The sequence below is a fragment of the Muscardinus avellanarius genome (assembly GCF_963383645.1).
Source record: "Muscardinus avellanarius genome assembly, chromosome: 2".
In the NCBI taxonomy this organism is placed as follows: Eukaryota; Metazoa; Chordata; class Mammalia; order Rodentia; family Gliridae; genus Muscardinus; species Muscardinus avellanarius.
The window spans coordinates 202,270,851-202,298,752 of NC_137787.1; the positions used below are offsets into that span (position 1 = coordinate 202,270,851).

Consider the following 27,902-nt stretch of genomic DNA (forward strand, 5'->3'; position numbering starts at 1 on the left):
TCAGCACACTGTGGACAGCGGAGGGAATGGGTTTTGCTTGCTGACAACTAACTTCTGATGCTGGTGGGATATGTAGCCTTTAATGTGACCCTGGTGAAGAGGAAAAGTGGAGTTAGTTTACACTACCGAATCTGAGTCGCCCCAAACATGTGGGGACAAGCGTTCTTCCCAGCACTAGTACAACGCGACACACGGGGGACAAGGGATAGAAACTATGTACGTAGGTGGAGAACATGCAAAGCTATGTGCCCACCCGCCCTCACTGCAGAAGGCCCTCCGATGGCACCTCCTGGGAGACACTTGATGCTGTAAGTTTAGCACCACGTCAAGGCTTCGATTCCAGACGGGGTCCTGCTGTAAGGGGCTCCTTGGAAGGGAACCTGGACTCACGCACCATGTATATCAAGTTGGCCAGGATGCACTGCACTTCGTCAATGTCCACGTCTTCCACATGCATGAACTTCAAGGCAACCAGGAAGGCGTCCAGGGACAGCTGGTGTGTTCTGAGTAGCAAATACCTGGAACAGGGAGAGAGAAGCCCACTGCAGCTGCGGCAGGGCGCAGCCCTTCCAAGGCCAGGAAGACGTCCCTGACGGAGTTACAACAGTGGCATCTCTCATCAACCAGAGTTCAAAAGGAATAAAAGTGTTTCCATTCATTAGATGTATTCTAAAACACAATACAAACAAGAGCTTTTTAACATAATTGACTTTTCTATTTTAAAAACCCACTAGGACAAGCAGAATGTTTAAATCCGTACTAAATATTTCATAAAATCTAAGATGCTAGTTTTTATATTAATAGCTCTGAGGTCAGGATATGCCTTTGATGAATCATGCTTTACTGATTCCGTTGGTCCTTAAAACCTGTGTGTGGAGGTTTGCTCTGAGCTATACCCCTAGGCCTTTTTCTGTTCTGAAACAGGGTCTCACTAAAGTACCATGAGCTGGCCTTGAACCTGTGATCCTCCTGTCTCAGTCTCCCAGGTCCTGGGCTTATAGGAACGCACCACCATGCCCAGCTTGTCCTACTATTTCTGATAGACAGCCACCTGGGTCTGCCTTTGTTGAGGTTTAAACACTTACAGGCTGGTTGCAGCAAGGCCTCAGCAGAGCCAGCACAGTCCCTATCTGACTCAGGAACAGATGAGATGACATGTGATCAGTGGGCGGCAGGCTGTCCGTCAGGAAGGGGCTGCCGCTCCACGCCTGCACCCAGCTCACGGCACAGACCGTGGGCCGAGCCTCTGCATCCACGCCAGGCCTTCCCCCTCGGGGACACTCACACTTTCTTGAAGAGATTCCTGTAGGTGATGATCTTCAGCTTCTCAAGGATGAGGAAGATGCCGCAGCGGATGAAGAAGGTCTCGTGCCTTGCCAGCGCCTCGTTGAGCAGGAGCAGATTGCCCTCGCTGGGCGAGAGAGGAGGGCGACGCCAACACAGCCACGCAGCGAGCGAGACCCAGGAAGAGAAGTCAGGGCACTCCCTGCAGCACTGAGCAGCCGCCACTGGCTTCAGTTTTAGACGCCTCCCAGGAAAGGGGCAGGACCTACCTCACAGCTTTGGTCACTTCAGCAAACTGCATGAGATGGTACTTTCTCAAAAGCTCAATGGTCGGCATGTGGCCCTAAGATAGAGAGGCAGCTTTCCAGAACAGAGACACTTTCTCTTCAGTATCTTATCAAGGAGGAAGTAAAGCTTTGCAAGCCACGCCAGGACGACCAGCACACTCAGAAAGTCCTTCCTCTGGCTGGCCTTCAGGGGACGGGACTGACCCTGGCCTCCCTGTCTCTAGGCACTTATGACCCAACAGGAGGGTCAAACTGAACACCTGTAACAGCAGGACTTCGGAACAAGAAGGTCTAGAAGAGCCCGCTGGAGGGTCTGGAACCTGCGTCTCTCGGGAGGCTGGACGTGGGGAGGGGTGTAGCACACTGCCCATGGCGAGCGCCCGGACGCTGCGCTGCCGCCATGGGCAACACTTCACATCCCTTTGTTCATTTCTTAGTTTTAGATGGAGAAAGGTCCACCACTCAGGGGTATCAGCAACTAACTCACCAGCTGCCTGGCTTTTCTGTTTAAGTAGCAAAATGAATTCTAGTGACTACAGTATCTACAGAGAGACTGGAAGGACATATTCCTTTCTTGCCTAACCCACTGCTATGCATTTAGGCTTTTAGTGAGAAATATATACAACCTACACCTGTTTCATCTGTCCTCTGAATGCTAAACTTCAGCCTTAGCCCTACTTCTCAGGGAAACACTGGCAAAGCTCCTTGGAGGGGTCTGAGGTGCTGCGCATGGGGGATAGGGATGGGCAGCGGGCCACTCCCGAGGCTCCGTGGGCTGCTCCGGCCTGAGCCTGCGCACTCCACGGCGAGGGCCGGGAGCCACTCACCAGCAGCATCTTCACGGGGAGCAGGTAGATCAAGATCATCCGCTTGTTCTTCTGGCCCGAGCGGTGGCAGCGCCCGAAGGCAAACGACAGGCACTCCTCGGCTGCAGAGAGCGCGGCCACAGCCAGGTCAGAGCGCGCCAGGCCCCCGGTGCCTCCACCCTGCCTGCCCGCCTCTGCCGGAGGCTACAGAGAGCACCTCCTTCCCTGTCTGGAAACAGCAGCCCAGCTCCATTCCGTCACAGCGGGCTTTCTAAGCAAACCCCAGAGCCCCAAACTCAACGAGCAGTGCCTTGCAAGGCTACTTCACAGAAAGTAACTCCACGCAGACTCTTACTTTCTGAGGTCGCCTGCGGCCACTTCGATCAGCCTTTCAAGTTGGAAAGGGCAGAGGTATGTAAAAGACACAGGTCTGTGGCAGAGTCTAGTCATCGCAAACGGTAAGGCAGCTTAGAGACACTTCCCTAAGCGCAGTATAGGAACCAAGCATCATGCACTTCCACCACTTAAAATGGCCACGCACTTACATAGATTATCCTATTAACTTGTATGTATTAATGCTGTTCTGACCATGACTTAATTTTATTTATTTATTTATTTTGTGTGTGGTACTGGGGGTGGATCCCAGGGGCTTTCTACTTCCAGGCTATACTTCTAGACCTATTTTATATTTTAATTGGAAACAGGGTCTCAATAAATTGCTAAGAGCCTCACTAAGTAGATGAGGCTGGCTTCAATCCTGTGTGATCCTCCTGTTTTAGCCTCCCACGTGCAGGAATTACAAACGGGTGCCACCACGCCCAGCTTCTGACCATGACTTTAAAAAGGCTTCTATTTTGAGCCGGGTGTGGTGGGCACGCTTGTCATCCCAGCATTGTAGAGGCTGAGACCTGAGGATCATGCTTCATGCCATGATCCTCAGGCCACGAGCTCAGAGGTCAGGTGCCCCTGGGCTCCACCCCAGACCACAGCGCTCTGCTGGCCACACACCTTGCTTGAAGTCGCTGTCGAACATGGCCTTGCGGCCCACGTAGTACTTGTACGTCACCCTCTGCGCCGTGCTGTACTCCTCTTTCAGATTTGAGCTGTCGATGGCTCGAATCAGAGGTTTGCACAGATGGAGTTTGTTGATCTACAATGAATAACAATCCATTTAAATTACTTTAAAAAAACCAACATGACAGGCATGTTGAAGAACAAACATACACTTTATCAACTGTGTCTCTGTAAGATGATAATTTAAAAACTTTCATGTTACCAAAATTATTTTTGTAGCACTGGGGATGGAACCCAGGGACATCTTACCAAGTTACATCCCCAGCCCTATTTTTTATTCTTTATTTGAAACAGGGTCTCACTAAGTTGTGGAGGGCCTCACTACGTAGCTGAGGCTGGCCTCGAACCCGTGACCCTCCTTCTTGTTATGGTTTGAAATGGTGGGGCTCTTGTTCTTATTCAACTAAAATTGGTTGATAGAAAACTTAACGGGCAGCTCAGTGCAGCTTTAACAAATCTTTATTACAAAATTAGTAGGAAATAGATCAGTAGGAAATAGAGAAGAGAAAAAGCAGCACGCTGACCCGCATGCTGGGGAGCCTGAAAATGGAACTCCGGCCCCTTTTGGGGACTCCAACCCTTAAAAAGATTTTGTATTGGTATCATTCTCATCAGCGTTACCAAGGCAATGGGCTAGTTACTTATTCCTTAACCAGGCGGTGCCTCTTTGTCTCCGGACAGCGCACTTACTAAGTGTAAGGGTCAAGAATCTACCTGGCCCTCGGGTCTATTGTATTGGGCAGTATTGGTTGCTCATCAACTAGGGTGCTTTGAAGCCGCACACAACGTTTACCTTTCCTATGCCCAAGCCGGATCCCAGAGGAGAGGAGGTAAACAGAGGCACCGGCTGCCTCTTTTGTGATTTTAGGGCTAGTGGCTTCAGTTGACTCTAAGGCTTTTACTATAGGTTAGTGATTAGAATGAAGGGCAAAGACAGAGAGGAACTCTGCATCGTAATCGCGGCAGCCCCCTCCCTGTCTGAGTGCCTGCACAGCATCTAAGCTCTGACTAGATTTTACATTTTGGAAATTACCAAAGCCATTTTCCAATACCGGCACCTTAATACATTTTGATGCCTCTTCCCAATAATGGCACACTTCTCAGCCTCCCAAGCTCTGGGATTACAAGCGTGCACCAGCACACTGAGCTACCAAAACTATAGAAATAAAAGAAGAAGCCACCAGGCGAGGCTGATGCACATGCCAGAAGGCCCGAGAAGCCTTCTGGGAGGCTGTGGCCCATGGGGATGCTCAGGCTCCGGACATCCCTCAGAGTGGAAGGCACGAGCCCAGCCCCGCTGCCTGCCACCCTTCACCGGGCTGACTTTAAGTGATAAGAAGTCACTCCTTGTCCCCCCCTCCATGCACACAGCTGCTACTACAACAGAGCACAGAAGGTTCTGGAGCGAAGCCGCTTGCCTCGGAAGCCCAGCATCTCCACAGGGACACGTAAATTCAAATCAGACCCTGGGGAAGCATTCCAGAGCTCCTTGCATGTGGGGCAGTGGTCAATGGCAGGCACTAGGACCGCATTCATGCCTGGGGTTACTGCATTCACTCCCAAGCTGCACCGGGCAGGCTGGCTGTAACACGTGGCCTGACACCAGGAGACTCGTGCGCAAGCATACCTTGAAGTAGATTTTAAATAACTGATTCACCAGGAACAGCATGCCCCACTTCTTAGAATCCTCTATGCCTGCACGACTGTGGGGAAAAACATTTTTAGGTTAGAAAGAAAATAATTGCTTTTGAGTCACAAAATAAACTGCCTAAAAACTTAGCACCTGCCTAAAAACTGACAGCTCAAGTTGCATTCTACCCGCAACAAGATGCCTTTATGAAGAAAGGCTTTATCCTCCTTTGGCAACATTGAAAAGAACAAAGCAAGAATTCCGATCCTCATTAAACACGGCAGTGTATGTAAAAGCTGACAGCGGCAAGTCTAGAGGCGAGAGAGCATCTTCTCTTGCAGTCACGGTGAAATGAACTTGCGAGACACAGGAGGCTGTCCGAGGGGATGCAGCAAGTGCAGACGCACATGGTGAGGAGAGGGTGCCCACTCCACGGGGCGGGCCCAGCGTGGCCAGGCATCCTAAAAGGTCCCAAGGCGGTGGAGGCCTGCCCTATGTGTGCAGGGGAGGCACAGAGACCACTGGTCACAACTCAGAACACATAGAGTTAAGACATGTGCAGTGCTGTGTGTGCAGCCCACCTCAACAGAAAAAGGAGAAAGGAAGTATCTGGAGGAAAGGGCACTGGTGTTCACAACCAGCTTTGCAGAACATCTTTTTAAAGGAAAAAAGATTAATTGGGATAAATCAAAGGTGGACAGAGGGAGGTATGAGTAGATACAAGTTCATAGTAGAGGCAGCAGTTATGGGTAGTCACTATAAAATCCTTTCACCTTTGCTGAATGTTTAAACATTTCAAGATAAAACTTTGAAAAAGCTGGGCATGGTGGTGCACATCTGTAATACCTCCCAGCACTTGGGAGGCTGAGACGCGAGGATCGCACAGGTTCAAAGCCAGCCTCAGCTACTTAGTGAGACCCTGTTTCCAAGTAAAATATAAAATAGGTCTGGGAGTGTAACACAGAGGTCGAAGGCCCTGGGTTCCATCCTCAGTACTACAAATCAAACAACCGTGTGTGGAACTAAGACAGGTGTGTTGTCCAATACATCCAAAACTCACTCACTCGGGAAGCCACCTCCTTACTGGACTGTCAACTCCGTGACCAGTTCACATGCGGCCTCATGTTCCACCCGCCTGCTTCTATACTGCTTCTGCCTTTCCTGTTACCCAGGATGCTCAACACGGGAGGCATTTTTAATGGACCAATTTTCAGGAGAATTCGTTTTTGGATTCCTTATTCTTTTTAAGTACACTGTGTTGAATGTACTCTTTTTGCAACTCTTTTTTGAACATCAATTTAATAAGTCAGTTACTGAGTTTTATTGCTTGCTAATTGTCTTTCTGTTGCTGAATTTAAAAATGCCATATATACTATGATATAAAAGACCTAATTCTATCTTAAGTTACATATAATCAGGCAAATATTTTTAAAATATACACCAGATTAATATGGATAGAAGCAAACCATCCTTAATTCTTTAGTGTTATTCAGAAAGAAATGTGGAATGGGCTAAAATTTCTCACTTAACTTATTGGAAAGCTAAATGGATATGACTATTTCCATTTTTATAGGTACTTTCATGTGCATTGTAAGTTACAGACATAAGATATTTTTGTACATTTTCTTGATTATTTAGACTGTAGGGAGATTTTCCAGTGAATGAAAATATAGTTGAAATTTATAGGTGGACAATGCACATCCTTCATATCTAAACAAATCACTTTTCTAAGTTACTTGGAAAGGATTAGATTTCCCACTGTTCAACTTTAATATCCCTTAATAGCTACTTAAGACAAATTATAAAATCTAAAAAGTAGTTAAGTATCAATAGTTTAGATCCTATTTTATCCAACTTTATTCTTTTCACAAACAGCATTCTTAGTCTGCACCTGTATGCTGTGAAGTATGATGTTGTAACTGAGTTAGCATTGCTTATCTGCAGTATGATTTTCATAGAGAGAACGGTCCATATAAATGAACAACAGGCACGGGACTTCTGATGCTAGTGCAATATCTATGTGATTATTCAGAAGTATTAAGATGTATCTCTTTTACAAAGCATAACTATTTGAGCTCATATTTTATAATTCTGATTGAGAATTTAAGGGACATGGCAATTTTTACCCAAACTGAATTTGGTAATTTTAAATAAAGCAACTAAATTTGGGTTCTTTACTTAATACTTAAAAGAAAGTGAGGCACTTAGGAACCTATCAGTACGCTGGGAAACGTCAAGAGACTTTCTTTCAAAATGCGTGTTTAGAGCCGGCGTGGTGGGCACACTTGTCATCCCAGCACTCGGGAGGGTGAGACCCGAGGACCGTGGTTTGCGGACAGCCTCAGCTACTTAGTGAGGCCCTTTACAACTCAGTGAGACCCTATTTCAAAATAAAGAATAAAAAATAGGGCAGGGGGTGTAGCCTGGAGGTAGAATGCCTTTGGGTTCCATCCAGTACCGAAAAAAAAAAAAAAAACTGTCTCATAATTTGGGCCCAGGCTATCCTATTAATTTTTGTCTAGCTTAAAAAGTATTTGAGCCTATTCCATTTCTTTGTGTTTTGTTTTATGCCCTATAACAGATCTATGCTAAATGTATTTTAAAATAAATGTCAAATTCAAGACTGAAAAAAAAGAAAAACCCAACAAAAACACTAATTTACTAATGCAAGCAGATCTATGAACCATAGATAGGAGAAAAATAACACCAAGCAGGCACAGGAGAGGCAAATTACTACAAACCTACAAGAAAAGAAAACCTGCAAGAGGAGAAAGATCCATTCCACCCACAGAGGAGTGGCCAGGGAGCTCGACCATCACAGCCCAGGGATGGGAGGACATGGTGGAGGTGCCCCAGGGACAGTCTACCTTTACACCTCCTCCCAGCACAGAGTCCTCAAAACTGGAGAGCAACAAAGGCAGCTTCAGAAAAGAGAGGCTTGGAGATGTCAGTCAGGAGACCGACGAGAAGGCCAACTGCTCAGAGGCGGGGACATGCTCAGGGGTGTCCGCAGAGCTCTGGTGTGAGCGTGTCGAGACTCACAAAACAATGACCTCCTGACTGTGGGGCCACACTGTATGCACACGACCACAAAGGTCAGCCGTAACCAAGGACGAGGGCCAAGCCTGCCACAACCCAAGGTGGACGACACTTCCTGGTTTCCAAGCTCTCACTCACGTGTCACTGGCACAGACTCGGAAGCAGCTCATCAGTAATTCAGCGGCTTTTTCCAACATATCCCCAACTTTGCTTTTTCCTTTCTTTACCAACTGTTGATCTGCCTAAAAGAATACAACAACGTTCACTTATGAAAGAAAAAATGGGTAGACATTATCTAGTTATACTACAATTAAAAACTGAGACGTCGTGTACATTACTGCAATCGCCCACCAATCACACCCTCTTCAGTTCGAGCTGAGGGGTCAGCGCAGGGCAGGGCTGAGAAGCTGCCCTCACCCCGTCCCCGAGCACTTCTCGCCTTGTGCCCGGCAGTCGAGATGGCAACACACACTCTAGAGACAGTGTAGCTCCTGCTTGTCCTCCCGGCAGCCTTCTGCTCCTGCCCTTGCAGAGGGCACCCATGCTGGAAGCTGCGCCATGAAGACCCTGCTGGCGAGTGGAGGGCCGGCATGTCCTGCCCCCCTCCCTGCCCTGCTGCACCGCCTGCCCACCCCGAGCGCAGCCCCAGACTCCTGCACTCACTCCACTGGCTGGGTGCCCTACCCCACTTCAACACGCCCTCAGTGGCATATAGCAAATATCAATTTCCATATCTTTAAAATTCTGTGGTGAGAGGAAGTACGAACAGTGCTTCGGTGGCATGCCACAGGGACGGCTGTCCCAGGAAGGGCACTGGCGGCTGTCGGAGCTGGCTGTGCTGGCTAGTTTCCTTCAAACAACTGACAGACACGGCAGCCCAGGCGCAGGCACTGCAGGCCACGTTCCCAAAATGATGACGCAGCCTGTCGCTTCCAGGAAGACCACTGGTGATGTTTGCTGCCAGTGACACTGGTACTTTCAAAACACTAGGCTTCTGGAAAATGTTTGTTGACCATGGTGAGTCTGGCAACTGCCCAGTCCTTCAAGACTCTTCTAATAAGGTCACTAGGGGTGCTAACAAATGCAGCCGTTTGTTTTGGCTGTTTCTGTTTTACATATTGAAGTGTCAACATTTGGAACTGCTGCAGATCTCAGTGAGCCAAGACTTTCCAAATGACCAGCTGCAGTGTGAACGTCTGTGCCCCACAAACTCGTGGAACAAAATCCTGACCCCAAGGTCAAAAAGCGACCCTGAGAGCGGCCTCGCCCCATCCACCACGTGAGGGCGCAGTGAGAAGACACCTGTGTGAGCCACACAGTGGGCCTTCACGGGACACCCACTGTGCTGGCACCTTGACCTGGGACCTCCCTGTCCCAGGGCTGTGAGGAACCAAGGCCTGGCATTTATAAGCCACCCAGTCCATGGTATTCTGTTGCAGTGGCCAAAGTGACTAAGACAGATGACGGCACTACAAAATCCATACGCTGGGTACAAGATCTGCTCGAGGTGCAGGGCAGGCCAGTGGCTTTTAAGGCTGTGATAGAGAGTTCACTGCTATGTGCCAGGGGCAAAACTCAACAGCCTTCAGGGAGTTGCGTCTTGAGTCTGGGAACAGGGATGTGCAAAAGCTATTAAAATACCACTCCCTTTTCCACGGAAGCCGGTCTGCGAGGTCCGCAAGGGCTTCAGTATACATGTCACAATGGAGTGCACGCCTGCACAATTCCAGACGGCTTCTATTAAACTGAACAACTAAGGGCTTAAGACACAAAGCGACGCCGCTCTTCTGAGCTCATTTCGTCTTAGAAACACTGTTCCTCTGCTGTGACTTCTGCCATCTGTTTCGACAGTGCCCATTACTCACTGACCATTTTAAAGGCTGCGTTAAAACCGTCACTAGGAGCTGGGCATGGTGGCACAAACTCGTAATCCCTGTGCTTGGGAGGCTGAGACAGGAGGATTGCATAGGTTCGAAGCTAGCCTCAGCTACTTAGTGAGGCTCTCAGCAACTTAGTGAGACTCTGTTTCCAAATAAAATTAAAAAAAAAAAAATAGGTCTGGGAGTATAGTCTGGAGGTAGAAAAGCCCCTGGGTTTCATCCCCAGTACCACACACACACACACACACACACACCCTCATTAGGGCTGGGGTAGTCTACAAGCCCTCTGCTGCATCCGCGCAGCACCAAAGGTAAATAGTAGAACAAGCAAGATGCTCGGTGGCTCCGGTAGCTGCCCGCCATCACCTCTGTGCTGAAGACTGCCAGATACTTTTTTCACTCAAAATCTCAGAGTTGAGACTTCTCTGGTCCTGGGCATTCCTGGTGACTTAAGTATACCCCAGCCCTTTGGGGATTATGTCAGGGGACGACAGACCTCAGGGCTCTCTGACCTGTGCGTGTGGAGGAGCGGAAGCTGCTGTGCTCTGCCACTGAGCAGGGTGGAGGTCCACACCCTGTTCTCTGCCGGTGGGTGGGAGGGACCCGCAGACTTGTTCACGGGGCACAGCAGAGTGAGGCAGACACTGTCAGAAAGAGTCCTGCCTTGGCAGGCTGTCTGCACCTCTCCTAGTTTCCTTGGGGCTTTTTCGGTCCCGTACGAATTTCCAGGCTTAGGGCTTCCCAGACTGGAGGCAGGAAGGGCGACCCGTTGCCCACCTCATGAGCCCCAGACCTTCTCTCCCCGGAGCATGTGGGCGGAAGCCTCACCAGCACAGAACAGGGAAAGATCTGCATACTTCATCTGCTCTGGAACCGGAATCCTCTATTCTTTTTAAAACTGCCAGGGGTGGGGTGCTGAGCCCACAAAGATGGTGACACGGCTTCCTAACTGGCTTACACTGATGTCCACAGGGAAGTTACCCTGTAATTCCTGAATCTGCTCCCCTCACACCACAGAAGTCCTTAGCTACTGCCCGAACCAACATTAAGCTAGAATGCTTTAGGACAGGAGGCATACCTTGTGTGCTCAACAGAAAGCAGAATGCCTCAATTGGTACTGTTCTCTCATTTAAGAGAAAAAAGCCTATCATGAACGTTCCACCATACGCAGAACTTCTCCCCTCCTGGGCAGGGTGGGAATCTAGCCTGTGCTTATTCCAGTTTGTCTGCATAGAGCCAGAAGGAACAATGAGCCCAGCTGCCCCCTACTCTTCTTCTCCTTGTATCAGATACATCCTAGCTCCAACTCATTCCTCAAAGGTTAGGGAAGGAATACATGAAATTAAGAAGCTTTCATTTTAAGAGAGTAGCGATAGAGAATTAAACTTACATTATTGGCAAACACTCGAAGGTCAAGGGCTACTGCATACATGACAGGAAGAGCCCTGTGAGCAGAAAGCAGACAGTGTGAAGAGGCCGGTGTGCCACCACGTCACATCACAGGGCGAGAGCGCCACACCAGGACGGGGTCCACCCCGAGCCCTGCTGTCAGGCAGACTGCGGTCCAGGACACCTACTGCTGGCTCCACACTGCAGCCCAGGCCCCGGCCCCTGGTCCAGCTGGGCTCCCAGGACATCGCCGAGCCTCACCTCCCACCACCAGGGAGACAGCTCCATATAAAACCATGTGGCTCAACACTTCCTGGCAGGAACCAGGCTACACAACAGAGGTGAGGTCAGAGGTGAGGTGAGACCTGGGCTTCCTTCACGTGAGCAAGTGCTCACGTAGAAAGAGAGGGCTGGGCTGCTTGTTTGTAAAAGGCCTCAGCCATTTTGGTGCAAGCACAACTTATTTAACTATAGTTTCTTAATAAATTAAAAATCAAAGTTAAATTCCAAGCACAGTGGTAAACACTTGTACTCCTAGTACTTGGCAGGCTGAGACAGGAGGATTGCAGATTCAAGGACAGCCTCAGTGAGGTTCTCAGCAACTTAGTGAGATCCTGTTTCAAAATAAAAAATAAGCTAGGACTAGGGATGTAGCTCAGACTAGGGATGTAGCTCAGAGGTAGAAACCCTCTGAGTTCAATCCCCAGTGTTAAAAAAAAGAATTGAAAATAACCCAATTATTACGCACATCATCATCCCCAATGAATTATAGTTGGCCTGCCTCTCTTATCCAAAGTTTAAAACCAAAAGTAAGCCAGGCACGGTAATGCACACCTGGGATCCCAGTGCTTGGGAGACTGAGGCAGGAAGACCGTAGGTTCAAAGCCAGACTCAGCAACTTAGAGAGACCCTCAATAACTTAGCAAGACCCTGTTTCAAAATAAAAATTAAAATAAAGCAGGGTGTGCAACTTGGAGGTAGAATGCCTCTGGGTTCAATGTACACTATGAAAAAAATAAAAAAGGGCGGGATGTAGCTGAGCAGTAGAGCACTTGCCTAGCAAGAAAAGCCACAGGCTCTATCCCCAGTACTAAAAAAAAAAAAGTAAGCTCAAAACTGACAACTGAAGGAAACCATGGCATCTAATAAATATCTGAGGACATGAAGTACTGAAATAAAACAATACTAATAGAGAAATGCCACAGACATCTGGGATATGCCACTTAGCTCACAGAGACCACATCCCTCTATCATCCACATCGACTCCAGAAGCCATCGACTGACACTGGACACCCACAGAGAAACACGAAGCCATTTTATCCTATTTTTTTTCTGTGGCACCGGGTACTGAACCCAGGAGGCTTCTACTGGAGCTACACCCTCAACTTGTTTTATTTCTTATTTGGAAACAGGATCTTGCTAGGTGCATGAGTCTCGCATACTTGCTGAGGCTGTCATAACCTGTGACCTTCCTGTCTCAGCCTCCCAAGTACTAGGATTACAGGTATGCACCACCACACCCAGCTATGCCTATTTATTTTAAACAAATGTTTTGAGAGCTTTGCTTAAAAACAAATGCCATTTACTAATTTCTAGGTGTTTCTGTTCATACTTACCAGTTTTCTTCTTTGTGGGCCTGAAATGCTCGCAGGAATGATGTGTTATATTAAGGAAGGTATGCTGTACAAAATTCAACAAAGCTACAAGTGGTAAACATAAATAATCCAGAAGATTCTAAATTTTACAGAGTAGAGCTCCCTTTAGAAGATTCTACGTCAAACAGTAGTTAAAAAAAAGTTATGAGCTCACATTACAAACATCTATGTACCATTAGGTCTAAGTATCCTAAATACATTTGTTTCATACATACCTTCTCCAAAGTAAAAAAGACTTTTTAAAATGATTTTCTGAAGCCAGGTGTAGTTGTGCACACTTGTAATCCCAGCATTCAGGCGGCGGAGACAGGAGGATCATGGTTCGTGGACAGCCTCAGCTACTTAGTGAGGTCCTTTGCAATTCAGTGAGACCATGTTTCAAAATAAATTTAAAAAAATAGGGCAGGGGGTGTAACAGCTTAGAGGTCGAATGCCCCTGGGTTCCATCCCCACACCCGAAAAAAAAATAAAAAAATAAAATGATTTTCTGAAATTTTGCTTGTTTTCTCTAAGCTCAAGATGGTCACAGTTATATCGTAGTTTCAGAATCTGTAATATAATCTGTAATCAGAATCTGTAATGTAAAGTTTATTAACTCTTGAATTCATGGGCATATTTATTTATTTACCTTTTACTTTTTTGTGGTACTGGAGATGGAACCCAGGGGCTTTCCACCTCCAGGCTATACTCTCACACCTATTTTTTTTTAAATATATATTTTATTTGTTTTTTAATTTTTATTTATTTATTTTTTGGTGGAACCCAGAGGCCTTCTACCTCTGGGCTATACTCCCAGACCTATTTTATATTTTTATTTGCAAACAGGGTCTCACTAAGTTGCTGAGAGCCTAAGTAGCTGAGGCTGGCTTCGAACCTGTGCAATCCTGTCTCAGCCTCCCAAGCGTGGGGATTACAAGAGTGCACCACCACGCCCAGCTTTAATATATATTTTATTTGGAAACAGGGTCTCACAAGGTTTCTGAGAACTTCACCAAGTAGCTGGGGCGGCTTTGAACCTGCGCAATCCTTTTGTCTTGGCCTCCCAAGTACTAAGATTACAAGTGTGTGCCACTACGCCCAGCTCATGGGTATATTTAAACCAAACTTTAGCTGAGCATGGTGGCACCTGCTTGTAATCCCAGTATTCAGAAGGCTGAGACCAGAGGATCATGGTTTGTGGACAGCCTCAGCTACTTAGTGAGGCCCTCTGCAACTTAGTGAGACCCTGTTTCAACATAAAGAATAAAATATAGGGCAGGAGGTATAGCTTGGAGGTCGAATCCCTCTTTTTATTTTAATTTTATTTATTTATTTATTTTGGTGGTACTGGGGATGGAACCCAGGGGCATTCTACCTCTGGGCTGGGGCCAGTGTTCAGCCTAAGAACCTCCATAGGGTAACACTCCCAAGCCTATTTTTTATATTTTATTTGGAAACAGTGTCTCACTAAGTTGCTGAGAGCCTAAGTAGCTGAAGCTAACTTCAAACCTCCTGCCTCAACCTCCCAAGTACTGGGATTACAAGCGTGCATCACCATACCCAGCCAATCCCTCCTTTTAACAAGTGCTTTTCCCTACTTCGCAGGTCACTGAATGAGTCTTAAAACCTGTGGCTAGTGCCGGGCGTGTGGCGCACGCTTGTAATCCTCATGCTTGGGAGGCAGAGACAGGAGGATCGCGCGGGTTCGAAGCCAGCCGTGCGCGCTGGCTTAGGAGACCCTGTTTCCAAATAAAAATGTAAAAATAGGTCTGGGAGTGTAGCCCGGAGGTAGAAGGGCTTGCAGGAACCCCAGTACCACCAAAAAAAAAAAAAAAAAAAATCTGTGGCTAAATGTAGTTCCCAAAGGAAAATGGCCAGAATGAGTTGTCCCTCCAAAACATTTCAGTTACTCTCATTTATTTGTTTTGTTTTTTGTTTAGGTACTGGGGATGAAAACCAGGGGCATTCTACCCCAGAGCTACACCCACACCCTTATTTTTATTCTTTTTCTTTTTTTTTTTTTTTTGGTGTGTGTGGTACTGAGGGGGGAACCCAGGGGCTTTTCTACCTCTGAACTATACTCCCAGACCTATTTTATACTTTGTTTGGAAACAGGGTCTCACTAAGTTGCTGAGAGCCTCACTAAGAAGCTGAGGCTGGCTTTGAACCTGTGAGATCCTCCTATCTCAGCCTCTCAACCTCTGGGTTTACAAGCATGCACCACCACGCCCAGGTCTATTTTTATTCTTAATTTGAAACAGGGTCTCATCATTTGCTTAGGGCCTCAATAAGTAGCTGAGGCTGTCTGCAAACCACGATCCTCCTGTCTCAGCCTCCCGAATGCTAGGATTACATGTGTGCATCACCACATCTGGCTCATTTCCTTTTAAATAATGGGTTTAAACAACTGGCCCAGTGTTTCAAGATCCTAAGCCTCAATAATGAACGTACCTGTGTATAACAGGTACAGTATAACACCGCTACGCACACAACAAAAGATATTGGACGATCACCGTCTGGCACTTGTATGCCTCTATGAAATCATGGTTCCCCACAGCGTAGGTGCACCTGGAAGAGAGACATCAGAGCCTGAGGACAGTGGCCTCAGAAAGGGCGCTTACTTGATAAAAACCCAGATGCTAGCCACGGAGGCCACGTGACCCAGTTCTGCCACCAACACACACCTCTCCACCCCCGAGAAGGACAGCTGGAGCCCCTGCTTGACAGGTCAGAAAAGGAGGAAGAAGTAACACACAATACCACTGAACAAAGCAGGCTGCTGGAGGTGAACCCCAGAAGGGGAGCAGGAGCAGCACTGTGAGCGGCGCTGGCTGATGATACCCCCTGCCCTTCCTCTCGGGCTACGGGGACACTCTGGCTAGTTGCCTCCAAGCAGCATTACCTCACCATCAAGTCGGGAACCCCACTACACCCTGCACAGAGCTAAGACCCCTCGATGCCTCCTGCTGAAGAACACAGAGGCACCCCACCTCTCCCAAAGACCTGGTCGTATTTATAGGGTCTCCTGCTCACAGACCCCAGCTTGCTCCCAAACCCACCACCTGACAGGCAGGAGGGCAGTCACACCCACCAACTCTGCCAGAAATGGTGCCCAGGAGACAGACAGATACAAGTATCACTAAAGAGGAGTATTTTCTGCTCAATTTGTTTCTTTCCCAACAAGGCAAAGAGGTAAAAAAAAAAAACAAAAAACGACGTTTCCATGAAAAAAAAAAAAGCAAGTCTTCAGCCAGGTTCCATACCCTTCCCGTCAGCCTAAGTATCAAGTGAGTCTTCATAGCATGGCACCACAGACACAGTTTTCACAGGTTTTACCAATGAAACTACAAATGTACTTTTCTACTTTTTCTCAGTCAGTTACTCACTGCTTCAAGCAAATATGATACAAGATAAAATCCCTAGTGAGCTTAGCAATTTCTAGATGTGTTTTTCTCCCCTGCCAATAGTTTACCTTAAATGAGCTGCAAACATTTCATCATAAGGGGGTTCCAAAACTTGTTGACATTTCTCTTCTGGAGAAGCCATCTATTTATAAGAAGGAAAATGGCAAAAAAAAAAAAAAAAAAAAAAAAAATTAATGGGGACAGAAAGGATGCAATGTATGGAAAATGATTTAGACAAACTGTTTCAGAACATCACAGTTCACGGCTGTTCTTTATATTTTAGCTCTTTTTATTTACTTATTTATTTTATTTTTATTTTTGTTATGGTGGTACTAGGAGTGGAACCCAGGGGCTTTCTACCTCCGGGCTATACTCCCAGACCTATTTTTATTTTATTTGAAAACAGGGTCTCACTAAGTAGCTGAGAGTCTAAGTAGCTGAGGCTGGCTTCTAACCTGTGCGATCCTCCTGTCTCAGCTTCCCAAGCGTGTGTGTGCCACCATGCCTGGCTACATTTTAGCTCTTTTAAATAAAGGGTTCATGGGCAAGCATGCTGGCACATGATTGTAATCCTGGAGCTTGGGAGGCTGAAACAGGAGAATCACACAGATTCGAAGCCAGCCTCAGCTACTTAGTGAGGCTCTCAGCAACTTAGTGAGACCCTGTTTCCAAATAAAGTATAAAGTAGGTCTGGGAGTATAGCCTGGAGGTAGAAAAGCCCCTGGGTTTCACCTCCAGTACTACAAAAATAAATATAAATAAATAAATAAATGGTTCATGACTTCAACAATAGCTATCAGAATCTTAGGAAACAAAAAGCCACAAATACAATCTGGGTTTGCCCACCACAGGCCAGGAGATAGTCTTGGCGTGTGTGGGGGGGGCGGGGGGGTACTGGGGATGGAACCCAGGGGCATTCTACCTGCGAGCAACACTCTCAGCCCTATTTTTTATTCTTTATTTTGAAACAGGGTCTCACTGAGTTGCAGAGGGCCTCACTAAGTAGCTGAGGCTGTTCTCAAAATGTGATCCTCCTGTCTCAAGCCTCCTAAATGCTGGGATTACAAACGTGTGCCCCCACGCCCAGCTGGTCTTGGCATTTTTATGTATATTTTAGTATGTAATAACCAGTCAGTCAAAAACATCCTATTAAGCAACTGCTATGGGATTAATAAGTAAGGCCCACAGCACCTCCATGCATGAGGTCTAACAGGCAGAGGTGGTCCTGTGAAGACACCTTCCTGGAAGGAGCACTATTGCCAGTGAGTGGCCAATGGGCCTGCCTCCTAATGGCTACATTTAGAAACTCTAACACCAGAACAAATGATGGTTAATTCCCTTGTCCCCATGACTGACCCTGGGACATCCAGACTGAGCAGGATGGTGTCAGGATGAGCCCAGCATTTGAACTGAACTGGTGGGCCCTGAAAGCAGATGACCCTCTCCCTGTGGGTGGGCACCAGCCAAGCTGTTGGCAGTCTAAAGAGAACATAATGTGAAAGAGGAGAACCATGCCCCTGAGGCTCCTGCCTGCCTGTCTTGGCCCCCGCCCTCAGGATGGATCTCCATCGCCCCTGGCTCTCAGACCTCTGGACTTGGACTCAACACCACCATTGCTCTCCCGGGGCTCCGGCTTGCAGGTGGCAGATCAAGGTACAGCTCAGCCCCCACAACCACCTTCTGATAACCTTTCTTTCCATGTATATTTCTACGGGTTCTGTTTCCCTAAAAAACCCAAACACATAATAAATTATAACAGCAAATTAAAAAAGAAGTCAGTGAGTCCTCACTGATACAAAAAATATGTGTACATACATGCATATTTCTATACACAAGAAAGAAGAGTGATGCTATCAGAAAAACCACCATTCTATAGTCTGTAGAAACAGACTCAGACAGTGGCCACCAGTGATGGACCCTCAGATCAAAGGCTAAGGGGACAGACAAGTCTGGACAGAGCCTAAGCGCCACAGCCTCTCCCTGGTGACCTCAGTACAACACTTAGTTCTCCACATCTCAGAGAGCTATGCAGGAATTACGTGTAGGAATATGAGGTGAAATGCTCAGAATACGAAATGGGACATGCCAGGCGTGGTGGCGCACGCTTGTGATCCCAGCATTTGGGAGGCTGAGACAGGAGGATTGAAGTTCACAGACAGCCTCAGCTACTTAGTGAGAATCTGTTTCAAAATGGCTGGGGGTGTCACTCAGAGGTAGTGTGGGAAGCCATTAAGGTTTTCTCCTAAAAGAATATTTCTGATTCAGCTGACTGTCCTTAGCCCAGAGTCAAGAAGGTTTGGGGTCATGGAAAGTTCAAAGTAAAAGGTCTGGGAGAAGATCAGGTGGTGATGGCACGAGGGTGCTGATTAACCTACCTGTAATGTATGTGCTTTGGATTGGTCTTCATTGTATTCTGGTGGTGATAGCACGGGGATATTGATTGACCTGGAACTCTACAAATACCCCAGGAGTGGAGAGGCCGGGGGAGAGAGATGATATTGACCCAGAAGTAGGCGTCGGCCAGTAGGTTGGCCAGTAGAGATACTGACCCAGGAGCAGGGGTCGGCCAGTAGAGAGTAGGCTGGCGGTCCCCCACGTTAGAATTAAAAATTCTCAGAATCAAATTCTTAAGAGTTGAGTTCTTCATCCTCATGCCTCTCTTCGGAACCCGTACTTTTGTTGGCTGGCTCCGGCAAGTAGAATGCCCCTGGGTTCCATCCCCAGTACAAGAAAGAAAGAAAGAAAGGAAGGAAGGAAGGAAGGAAGGAAGGGAGGGAGGGAGGGAGAGGAAGGACTACATAAACCACACGGGGACTCGAGGCTGAGTAAGAGCAACACTGCCAGTGCTGCTCTCTTCACACTCTTGGCTTCTCCTGAGGTCTGGCCCCACTGCTCTCGGCTCACCTGCAGCCGTGGGTTGGCAACATGAGGGTGCTTGAAAGATACCAGCTCCGCGCAAGATGCTCCATCTCTGGTATCAATTGCTTCGTAGACCTGAAACATGTCAAAGGGGAAACGTAAGTAGTCAGAAATGCATTCTATTGTAATAGGACCTAAGGAGCCACTGCATACCCCTAAAATCACTTTCCCCTACTACAAGGGTTCAAAATAACCAAAACATAAAATGTTGACACTTTTTAGCCAGTAAATAATAACTTCACTTCAAAGGTAAGTGAACAAGTAAAGCAGAGTAAGTCAGTGACTTACTTGGTTAGTAACTATTTGGTTACTAACAAAGGTGAATTATTCTAGTCTTTCCTGGTAATGATAAGAACACATTTGAAAATTCACTTATACAGCTTATGAAAAAAGTTCAGTTTAAAAGCAGACTGTGGTGCCATGCACCTGTAGCTAGAGCAGTCCTAGAGAAGCTGAGGTGGGGAGGACTGCTTGCCCTAGAAATTAGAGGTCAGCCTAGCAATGCAAGGCTATCTATCTCAAAAATAAAACAAAAAACAAAAAAGCCAGAGCTGGGCGAGGTGGCACACAGTTGTAATCCTGGTACTTGGGAGGCCGAGACAGGAGGATCACAGGTTCATGGTCAGCCTCGGCTACTTAGTGAGGCCTTCCACAACTTAGTGAGATCCTGTTTCAAAATAAAGAATAAAAAATAGGGCTGGGGTATAGCTCAGAGGTAGAGTGCCCCTGGGGTCAATCCCCAATATTACCAAGGAAAAAAAAATCAGCTTAAAATACTTATGCACCAGCTGAGCATCCTGGTGCACATCTGTAGCCCCAACTCCTCAGGAGGCTGAAGTGGGAGAACTGCAATTTCAAGGCCAGCCTGGAGAACCTAGTGAAATCATTTCAAAATAAAAATTTTCCAAAGGGCTGGGGGCGTAGCTCAGTGGTAGAACACATGCCTAGCATGTGAGGGCCTAGGTTTGACCTGAAGCACTCATTAAAAACAACAAAACCCAACTGTATCCAAAATTCAAAAGGCTTCTACTCAACTTTGATGTAAAGTAAAAAGGAAATGGGTGGCTTTGATACCTTAAGTCATGCTATACACACAGCTGTATGCTTCACTCTTTTCCAATATCATGACTAGAATTTGTCACATTTGTACAATGATAAAATGCCTACTATCAAAAAAATGAAGTGGATCTCTATGTAACAGCACAAATACACTCTACACTCTGCTTGCGGTGCGTGTCTTGGCCTGGAAGACAGAACAGAAACCCACGTACAAGGTGTAGGCAAAGGACACAAGGCAGGCCCACCGACACCAGCTGGTCACTAGGGACACTCTGGGGACCGGGGAGATGTACTTCATACACCTCAGCTTTGCACCAGAGGCCTGTGTCCCTACAAACGTTTTACAACTAGAAAACCAAAAGAGCACTGGGTGTGATGGCGCAGGCCAATAACTGGAATATCTGGGAGGCTGAGACAGGAGGATTGCAGGTTCCAGGACAGCCTCAACAATTAGCGAAACTCTCATCAACCTAGCAAGGCCCTGTTTCAAAATAAAATAATAAAATAGGGCTGGGCGTGTATCTCAGAGGTAGAATGCCCCTGGGCTCAATCCCCGGTACCACAAATACACAGACACACACAAGAAAAAGCAGGACACTCAAGTTGAGAAAACTGAAGCTATCCCTACTTGAGGCTTTAAGGCACAAGGCTCTCTGGTTATAATGTGCCATCTTCCTATCGTTCTTCTATTCACGCCCTAGTACAGCCTAAAGGCCTGAGGAGGCACCTTGCTCTAGTTAAGGTGAGCGATTCTAGCCATCTGACATACTTGAGCATAACAATTCTGAAGGTGCCCGCAGCCTCCAGAGATCTCTAGAGGAAACCTATGGGTGGCAAAGAGTCACAGGACAGACCAAGCATAAAACCAAACCATATCTCTGATGCCTGAAAATACTAGGAACATAGGTCACCAAGGCCCAGACACCAGGTCGCTCCAATAGCAGTACAGGTGGCCCCTGGAGACGGCAGGGTAATGTGCCCGACACCTCCCCAGGTGGTCCCTGGAGACGGCAGGGTAATGTGCCCGACACCTCCCCAGGTGGTCCCTGAAGACGGCAGGATGCGGTGTGCCTGATATCTTCCCAGGTGGTCCCTGAAGACGGCAGGATGCGGTGTGCCTGATATCTTCCCAGGTGGTCCCTGAAGACGGCAGGATGCGGTGTGCCTTGACACCTCCCCAGGTGGTCCCTGAAGTCGGCAGGATGCGGTGTGCCTGACACCTTGCCAGGTGGTCCCTGAGATGCGGTGTGCCTTGACACCTCCCCAGGTGGTCCTTGGAGACTGCAGGATGCAGCGTGTCTGACACCTCCCCAGGTGGTCCCTGAAGACGGCAGGATGCGGTGTGCCTTGACACCTTCCCAGGTGGTCCCTGAAGTCAGCAGGATGCGGTGTGCCTTGACACCTCCCCAGGTGGTTCCTGAAGATGGCAGGATGCCGTGTGCCTGCTACCTTCCCAGGTGGTTCTTGGAGATGGCAGGATGCAGTGTGCCTAACACCTCCCCAGGTGGTCTCTGAAGACAGCAGGATGCAGTGTGCCTGACACCTTGCCAGGTGGTCCCTGAAGATGGCAGGATGCGGTGTGCCTTGACACCTCCCCAGGTGGTCCTTGGAGACTGCAGGATGTAGCGTGTCTGACACCTCCCCAGGTGGTCCCTGAAGACGGCAGGATGCGGTGTGCCTGACACCTCCCCAGGTGGTTCCTGAAGATGGCAGGATGCCGTGTGCCTAACACCTCCCCAGGTGGTTCTTGGAGATGGCAGGATGCGGTGTGCCTTGACACCTCCCCAGGTGGTTCCTGAAGATGGCAGGATGCCGTGTGCCTGCTACCTTCCCAAGTGGTCCTTGGAGACGGCAGGATGCAGCGTGTCTGACACCTTCCCAGGTGGTCCTTGGAGATGGGCATAAGACCATGGCTCTGAATGGCCAGAGCCACTTGCACTGCACTCAGAGGCTTAAGCATGACCTAACCAGGAACCGGCTCAGCTCCACAGGTACCTGAACTCATGTCTGATTCTCCAAGAGTGGTCCTATCAGCATCCTGCCCCATGACTAAACTGTAAGAGAGCTGGAGTGTGTAAAGGGAAATCAGGGATGGTAATAGGCCACATCAGCACACGTGAAAGAAGTAGCCAGCTGCCCAGAGGACACAGCAGTCCAGGCACCCCATCACCTGCTGCAGGGTTTCAGAGTGCTAACACATAACACCACGGAAACTTCCCTTTAGTTTAGAGACCCCCCAACTAGACCATGCAGCCATACCCAAGGGAAGCCTGTGAGCTTGTCCCTAGGCCAGTTCACCAGGGATGCTCTCTAACCTCAGGTGGGCTGTCTTTCCATGGTGAAGTGAGAGGTCATCTCACATTCTCCAGACTGGTCCACAGGGGTACCATCTATTCTTGGAACTCAATTGTTTAAAAATGTATTCATATGCTCAGAAGCAATGACTCTGCAGAACAGCAAGCACACCTAGCACCCAATTTTCTATATCTAAAATTCTAGCACTCCTTAGAGAAAGGACTTCAGGGCAGGGAGGAAACTAGGTGAACTTGAAAGAGATACTGTCCCAGAAAGAGCTCAAAGGACAGGGAAATTCAAATGCCACAGAAACCAGCAAAAGCAGCACTGGGACAATCTAAGCTTTAAAAAAATAATAATGAGTGTAACGCGGCATTAAACATAATAACTGAAAGCGTACAGAGAAGCCAAGCCTGGTGGCACACGACTATAGTACCAGCAATTTAGGAGGCCCACAAGTTCGAGGCTGGCCTCAACAACTTGGTGAGGTGTTGTCTCAAAACTTAAAAAAATTTCTTTAAAGGGCTGGGGATAGAGTAGTAGAGCATCCCCGGGTTTCATCCCTAGTATGGCAAAATAGTAATAATAACAATAATAAAACCAGTCCTCGCAGAAATGCTAGGAGTGATGAATGTCTCTCCCCATGCTCGACCGGACATGAGAAGCAGAACTGCTCACAGCTGCTGTAAAACCGGCACGCTCTCCAAGCTCAGCGTCTCCTCCCCACAGTGCATGCAGGCACCTGCCTGGCCACTGCAGGAGCCTGCGGGTCTGGGGCCCAGGGACCAGCTCTGAGTGACAAGGCCTCTGGTCCTTGGTTCAGGCTCCTGTGGAAGAGGAGCAAGCTGACCTGTCGGCTCCAGGAAGGGCGAGATCGACTACTCGGGGCAGCTGCCGGGAGTCACTCAGAAGGTATGGAGAAGGAAGTCATTGCACATGCAGCTGCACCCTAAGCTATCACCAGGGTGCCAAACGAGGGAAGGTTACTTGGCCAACAAGGCCAACGAGACCCAAGCATGACATCCCAGGAAACGACATCTTGGAAAAGATGAGCAGTAAGGCTGTAGACTCGGGCCAGATGCACTGGAGTCTCGCCGTCTCACTTCACCCCCGGAGACTTGGACCAGCCACCTGGCCTGCCCGGCCAAGTGGGCCTGTGATGCCTGGCCTCAAGGACCATACTGACACAACAGTGCCTGCTGCTGGAAGACACTCACAAGCACTACATTCGTTTCTTCTTGATCTCAACACCCCAGTGATTCTCACCACATGAGACAAAGCAAAGGATTCCCAAAGTGCTCCTCTGAGAACATGGCCAAAAGGAGGGTGCGCTATGCAAAGAGAGAGAAAGGATAAGTAAGTTTTAGTCTAGCACAAAAAACTACTGCTCAGCTGGGCATGGGAGCGTACACTTGTAATCCCAGCATTCAGGAGGCTGAGACAGGAGCATCGTGGTTCAAGGCCAGCCTCAGCTACTTAATGAGGCCCTTTGCAACTCAGTGAGACCCTTTCAAAATAAAGAATAAAAAATAGGGCTAGAGGTGCAGCTCAGAGGAAGTATGCCTGAGTTCCATTCCCAGTACTGCAAAACAAAATACAAAACAAAAAACAAAACTACTGCTCATTACTATCCGAGCACTGGCGAATCACTCAAATTTCCTGCTCACACCGCTGACTGGGCCCCTCCACCCCCATCAGCCTCTGTTAATCAATACAGCTCCTGAACCAGAATGCAAAGATTAAAAAGAGACAAAAACAATACTCTCATGAAGCTCAAGTTTAGAAAGAGGAAAAAAAATAAAATAAAAAGCAAACAAAACAGATCAAGAGTCAAGATGGTGCCATTTAATGCTATTTAAAAAAAAGAAAGACACCACAGATAAGGCTTCTCCCTAATGGGCCACCAAGAAAGACTGCTCTGCAGTCAGGACACGTGACCTGTGACCTAGCAAGTAATCAGGAGATAACGATGAATAACATAAACCGTTCCCCAATCAACCAAGTCCCTTCCCTTTTTTTAAGTTGGCAGAGCCCAGCTCCAGGGACATAGGCTCAAAATGGCAAATTTGCTTTCCCAGCTTCCCTTGAAGCTAAGGGTGACCCAGTCCTTGCTAAGACATTCAGGATGGGGACAGGTTTCTGGAAGTATTTTCTTCCTCAAGAAGACAGAAGAGTGCCAGGAAGACATATTCTTATATCATTTTCTTTTCTTCTTTTGTGGTACTGGGTATGGAACCCCAGGTGCAATCTACCTTCAAGCTACACCCTCAGCTACATCAATTTCATTCTTTTTTATTTATATTATTATTATTATTATTATTATTATTATTATTATTTTGGTGGTACTGGGGTTCCTGGAAACCCTTCTACCTCCGGGCTACACTCCCAGACCTATTTTATACTTTTTTTTTTTTTAATTTGGAAACAGGGTCTCTTAAGCCAGAGAGGCTGGCTTCGAACCTGTGTGATCCTCCTGTCTCCGCCTCCCAAGCGCGGGGTTTACAAGCCACCACACCTGGCCTTTTTTTTTTTTTTTTTTTTTTTACTATTTTGATAAAGAGTCTCACTAAGATGCAGAGGGCCTAAGTTGCAGAGGCTGATCTGTCTCTGCCTCAGCCTTCCAAGTACTGGGATTAGAAATGTGTGCCATGACACCTGGCTTCCCTGTTTTCAAATGGGAGGATGCTTGAAATTGCTGCAGCCGTACAAGGGCTGAAGGGACATATCACTGAAGGCCAGACAGCAGAGCAGAGTTGGACAGAGCCTGAGTCCTGGATGACATGACTAGGTGTTGATATGAAGAGTTATAAATAGCTGACAAAGGGTAGTAATAATGAATCAGAAAGTTCAAAAGACTTTCCTGAGAAACAGCCATTCACACTGCCTCTTGTATCAAGCGATCACGGGATTCATTCTACTTTTACCAACGGTACCCTGGTATAATTTAGTAGAGAGAATTTAGGCTCTGAACCCAGAAACACCTATGCTTGACTATGAGTCTGCATTTACACTCCATGTGAGCCAAACCTGGGGATACACAGCTACCACAAGATACAAAGTATGTGATGTGGTGTTACACAATGGCTCCAATCAGCAGGCTAATCAGACTTCAGTAGAGCCTCACCCTTGCCCCAGTCTCAAGCCATCCTTCTCTCCCAGCATCTATATGAGGCAACTCTGGGCCAGGCCTTTAATGCACAGGGCCCACTGCACCCAGAGGGGCAGCACCCAAGTGCTGTGCCCTGCCGGCCCACCCTATCCCATGACAGTCTTCTGCCCAGACCCTGATGGGGATTGAGCCTGTTGGCTGCTAATAAGGGCAGTATTAATTGCTAATAAGAACGAGTTTTCATACTTAGGCAAAAAATATAAAATCCTTTTCTCTGTCTCTAAGCTGTCAGCCAAAAGCTGCAGCCAGGGCTAACCTTGGTCAGCTAAAAGTTGGCAATTAGCCAGTTGAATACTAAATGTTAAAACACCTACCCTTAGAAAAAGAATTATATAGATTCTCACAATAGTTTAGACTAAAGTTAAAGATGGAAAAGCAAGCTATTAACCCAATATTAATCACTAATTACGCAAAATCGTTATAGACTCACACCTCCAAACTTTAAAAGACTATACTCCTTGGCCGGGTGTGGTGGCACACGCATGTAATCCCCGCACTTGGGAGGCAGAGACAGGATTGTGCAGGTTCAAAGCCAGCCTCACTGGCTTAAAAGACCCTGTTTCCAAATAAAGTATAAAATAGGTCTGGGGGTTCCATCCCAAGTACCACCAAAAAAAAAAAAAAAAAAAAAAGACTATACTCCTATGTCTTTAATTTTTGGTACTGGAGAATGAACCCAGGGGCATTCTACCTCTGAGCTATACTCCAGCCCTATTTTATTCTTTATTTTGAAATAGGGTCTCACTAAGTTGTGTAGGACCTAAGAAGGTGAGGCTGGCCGCAAACCTGCGATCCTCCTGTCTCAGTCTCCCAAGTACTGGGATTACAAGCATGTGCCACTACCCTTGGCTCTTTATTATAAAACAAGTTTTCAACATAGTAAGTAATTTCTAGCAGACAGAGATGAGAAAAGACTGAGAACTCACCAACGCCACAAGTGGACAATACATGCTTTAAACTTAAGAGTAAAAATAAAACCAAAGACAAGCCACAATGGTGGTACACACTTGTAATCCCAGTATATCTGGGAGGCTGAGACAGAGGATCCAGGTTTGCAGACAGCCTCAGCTACTTAGTGAGGCCCTTTGCAATTCAGTGAGACCCTGTTTCAAAATAAAGAATAAAGGCCGGGTGTGGTGGCACACGCTATAATCCCCGCACTTGGCAGGCTGAGATATGAGGATCGCACAGGTTCGAAGCCAGCCTCAGCTACTTAGTGAGGCTCTCAGCAACTTAGTGAGACCCTGTTTCCAAATAAAAAATAGGTCTGGGAGTATAGCCCGGAGTTAGAAAGCCCCTGGGTTCCATCCCCAGTACCACCAAAAAAATAAAAAATAAAAAAAATAAAAAATAGAGCTAAGGGTATCACTGAAAGGTAGAATGCCCCTGGGTTCCATCTCCAGTACCGCAAAATAAAACCGCAGAAAAAACGGATATACCACGAACTCCCCGACCTTGCTAACCAAGTAACACATTTTGATTGGTAATATCAGACATCTGTCCCTGTGAGGATGAACAAAGAAGGCTAACAGAACAGGCTTACACAGCAGAGATAACTGGCGGGCCTGCGCCTGCGTTTGGGGTGGGGGGAGATTATTGGCTAAGCAAGATGGGAGGAAGGAGATAATGAATTCTTATTAAAAATATCATGTGTCCAGAGACCTGTCTTACCTTCACGACACTGCATTGCAACCCTTTGGCGTAGTGCTTTGCTTGTTCTGTCCCTTCTTTCTACCTTTGTAATAATAAAACTTGCTTAAGCTAGCAGCAGTGTAGTTCTGGCTATTTTTTCTAAACTGGCTAAGAAAAAGAGCCCTCGGGGACACGTCAAGCCTTTAAAAGCCCGACCCCCAGGCCGGTCGGGCCGCGCCACCCTGTGCAGCCACCCCTCCGCGTCCAGCCGGCGCCTGCGTAGCCGCCCCGCCAAGTCCAGCGTCCGGCGCCCGCCGCCCGGCCCGAGCCCACCGGGCAGGACGACGCAGACACCCACCTGCTGCAGGTACTGGTTGATAGTAATGTGCGCCATGGCGGCG

The 27,902-nt window shown here is 47.6% G+C and overlaps 1 protein-coding gene across 1 annotated transcript; it reads right to left on the minus strand.

Moving 5' to 3' along the window:
* On the minus strand, nucleotides 1-27,895 carry PCID2 (PCI domain containing 2; the record flags this gene model as incomplete). Its single annotated transcript, XM_080689154.1, has 14 exons — nucleotides 1-90; nucleotides 395-518; nucleotides 1,286-1,411; nucleotides 1,554-1,627; nucleotides 2,399-2,499; nucleotides 3,386-3,527; nucleotides 5,079-5,154; nucleotides 8,259-8,362; nucleotides 11,391-11,445; nucleotides 13,006-13,033; nucleotides 15,512-15,591; nucleotides 16,496-16,569; nucleotides 19,332-19,421; nucleotides 27,860-27,895. 14 exons carry the CDS (start codon nucleotides 27,893-27,895, stop codon nucleotides 1-3), a joined length of 1,200 nt encoding a protein of 399 aa, XP_080545280.1.
* Nucleotides 27,896-27,902: the final 7 nt, after the last annotated feature.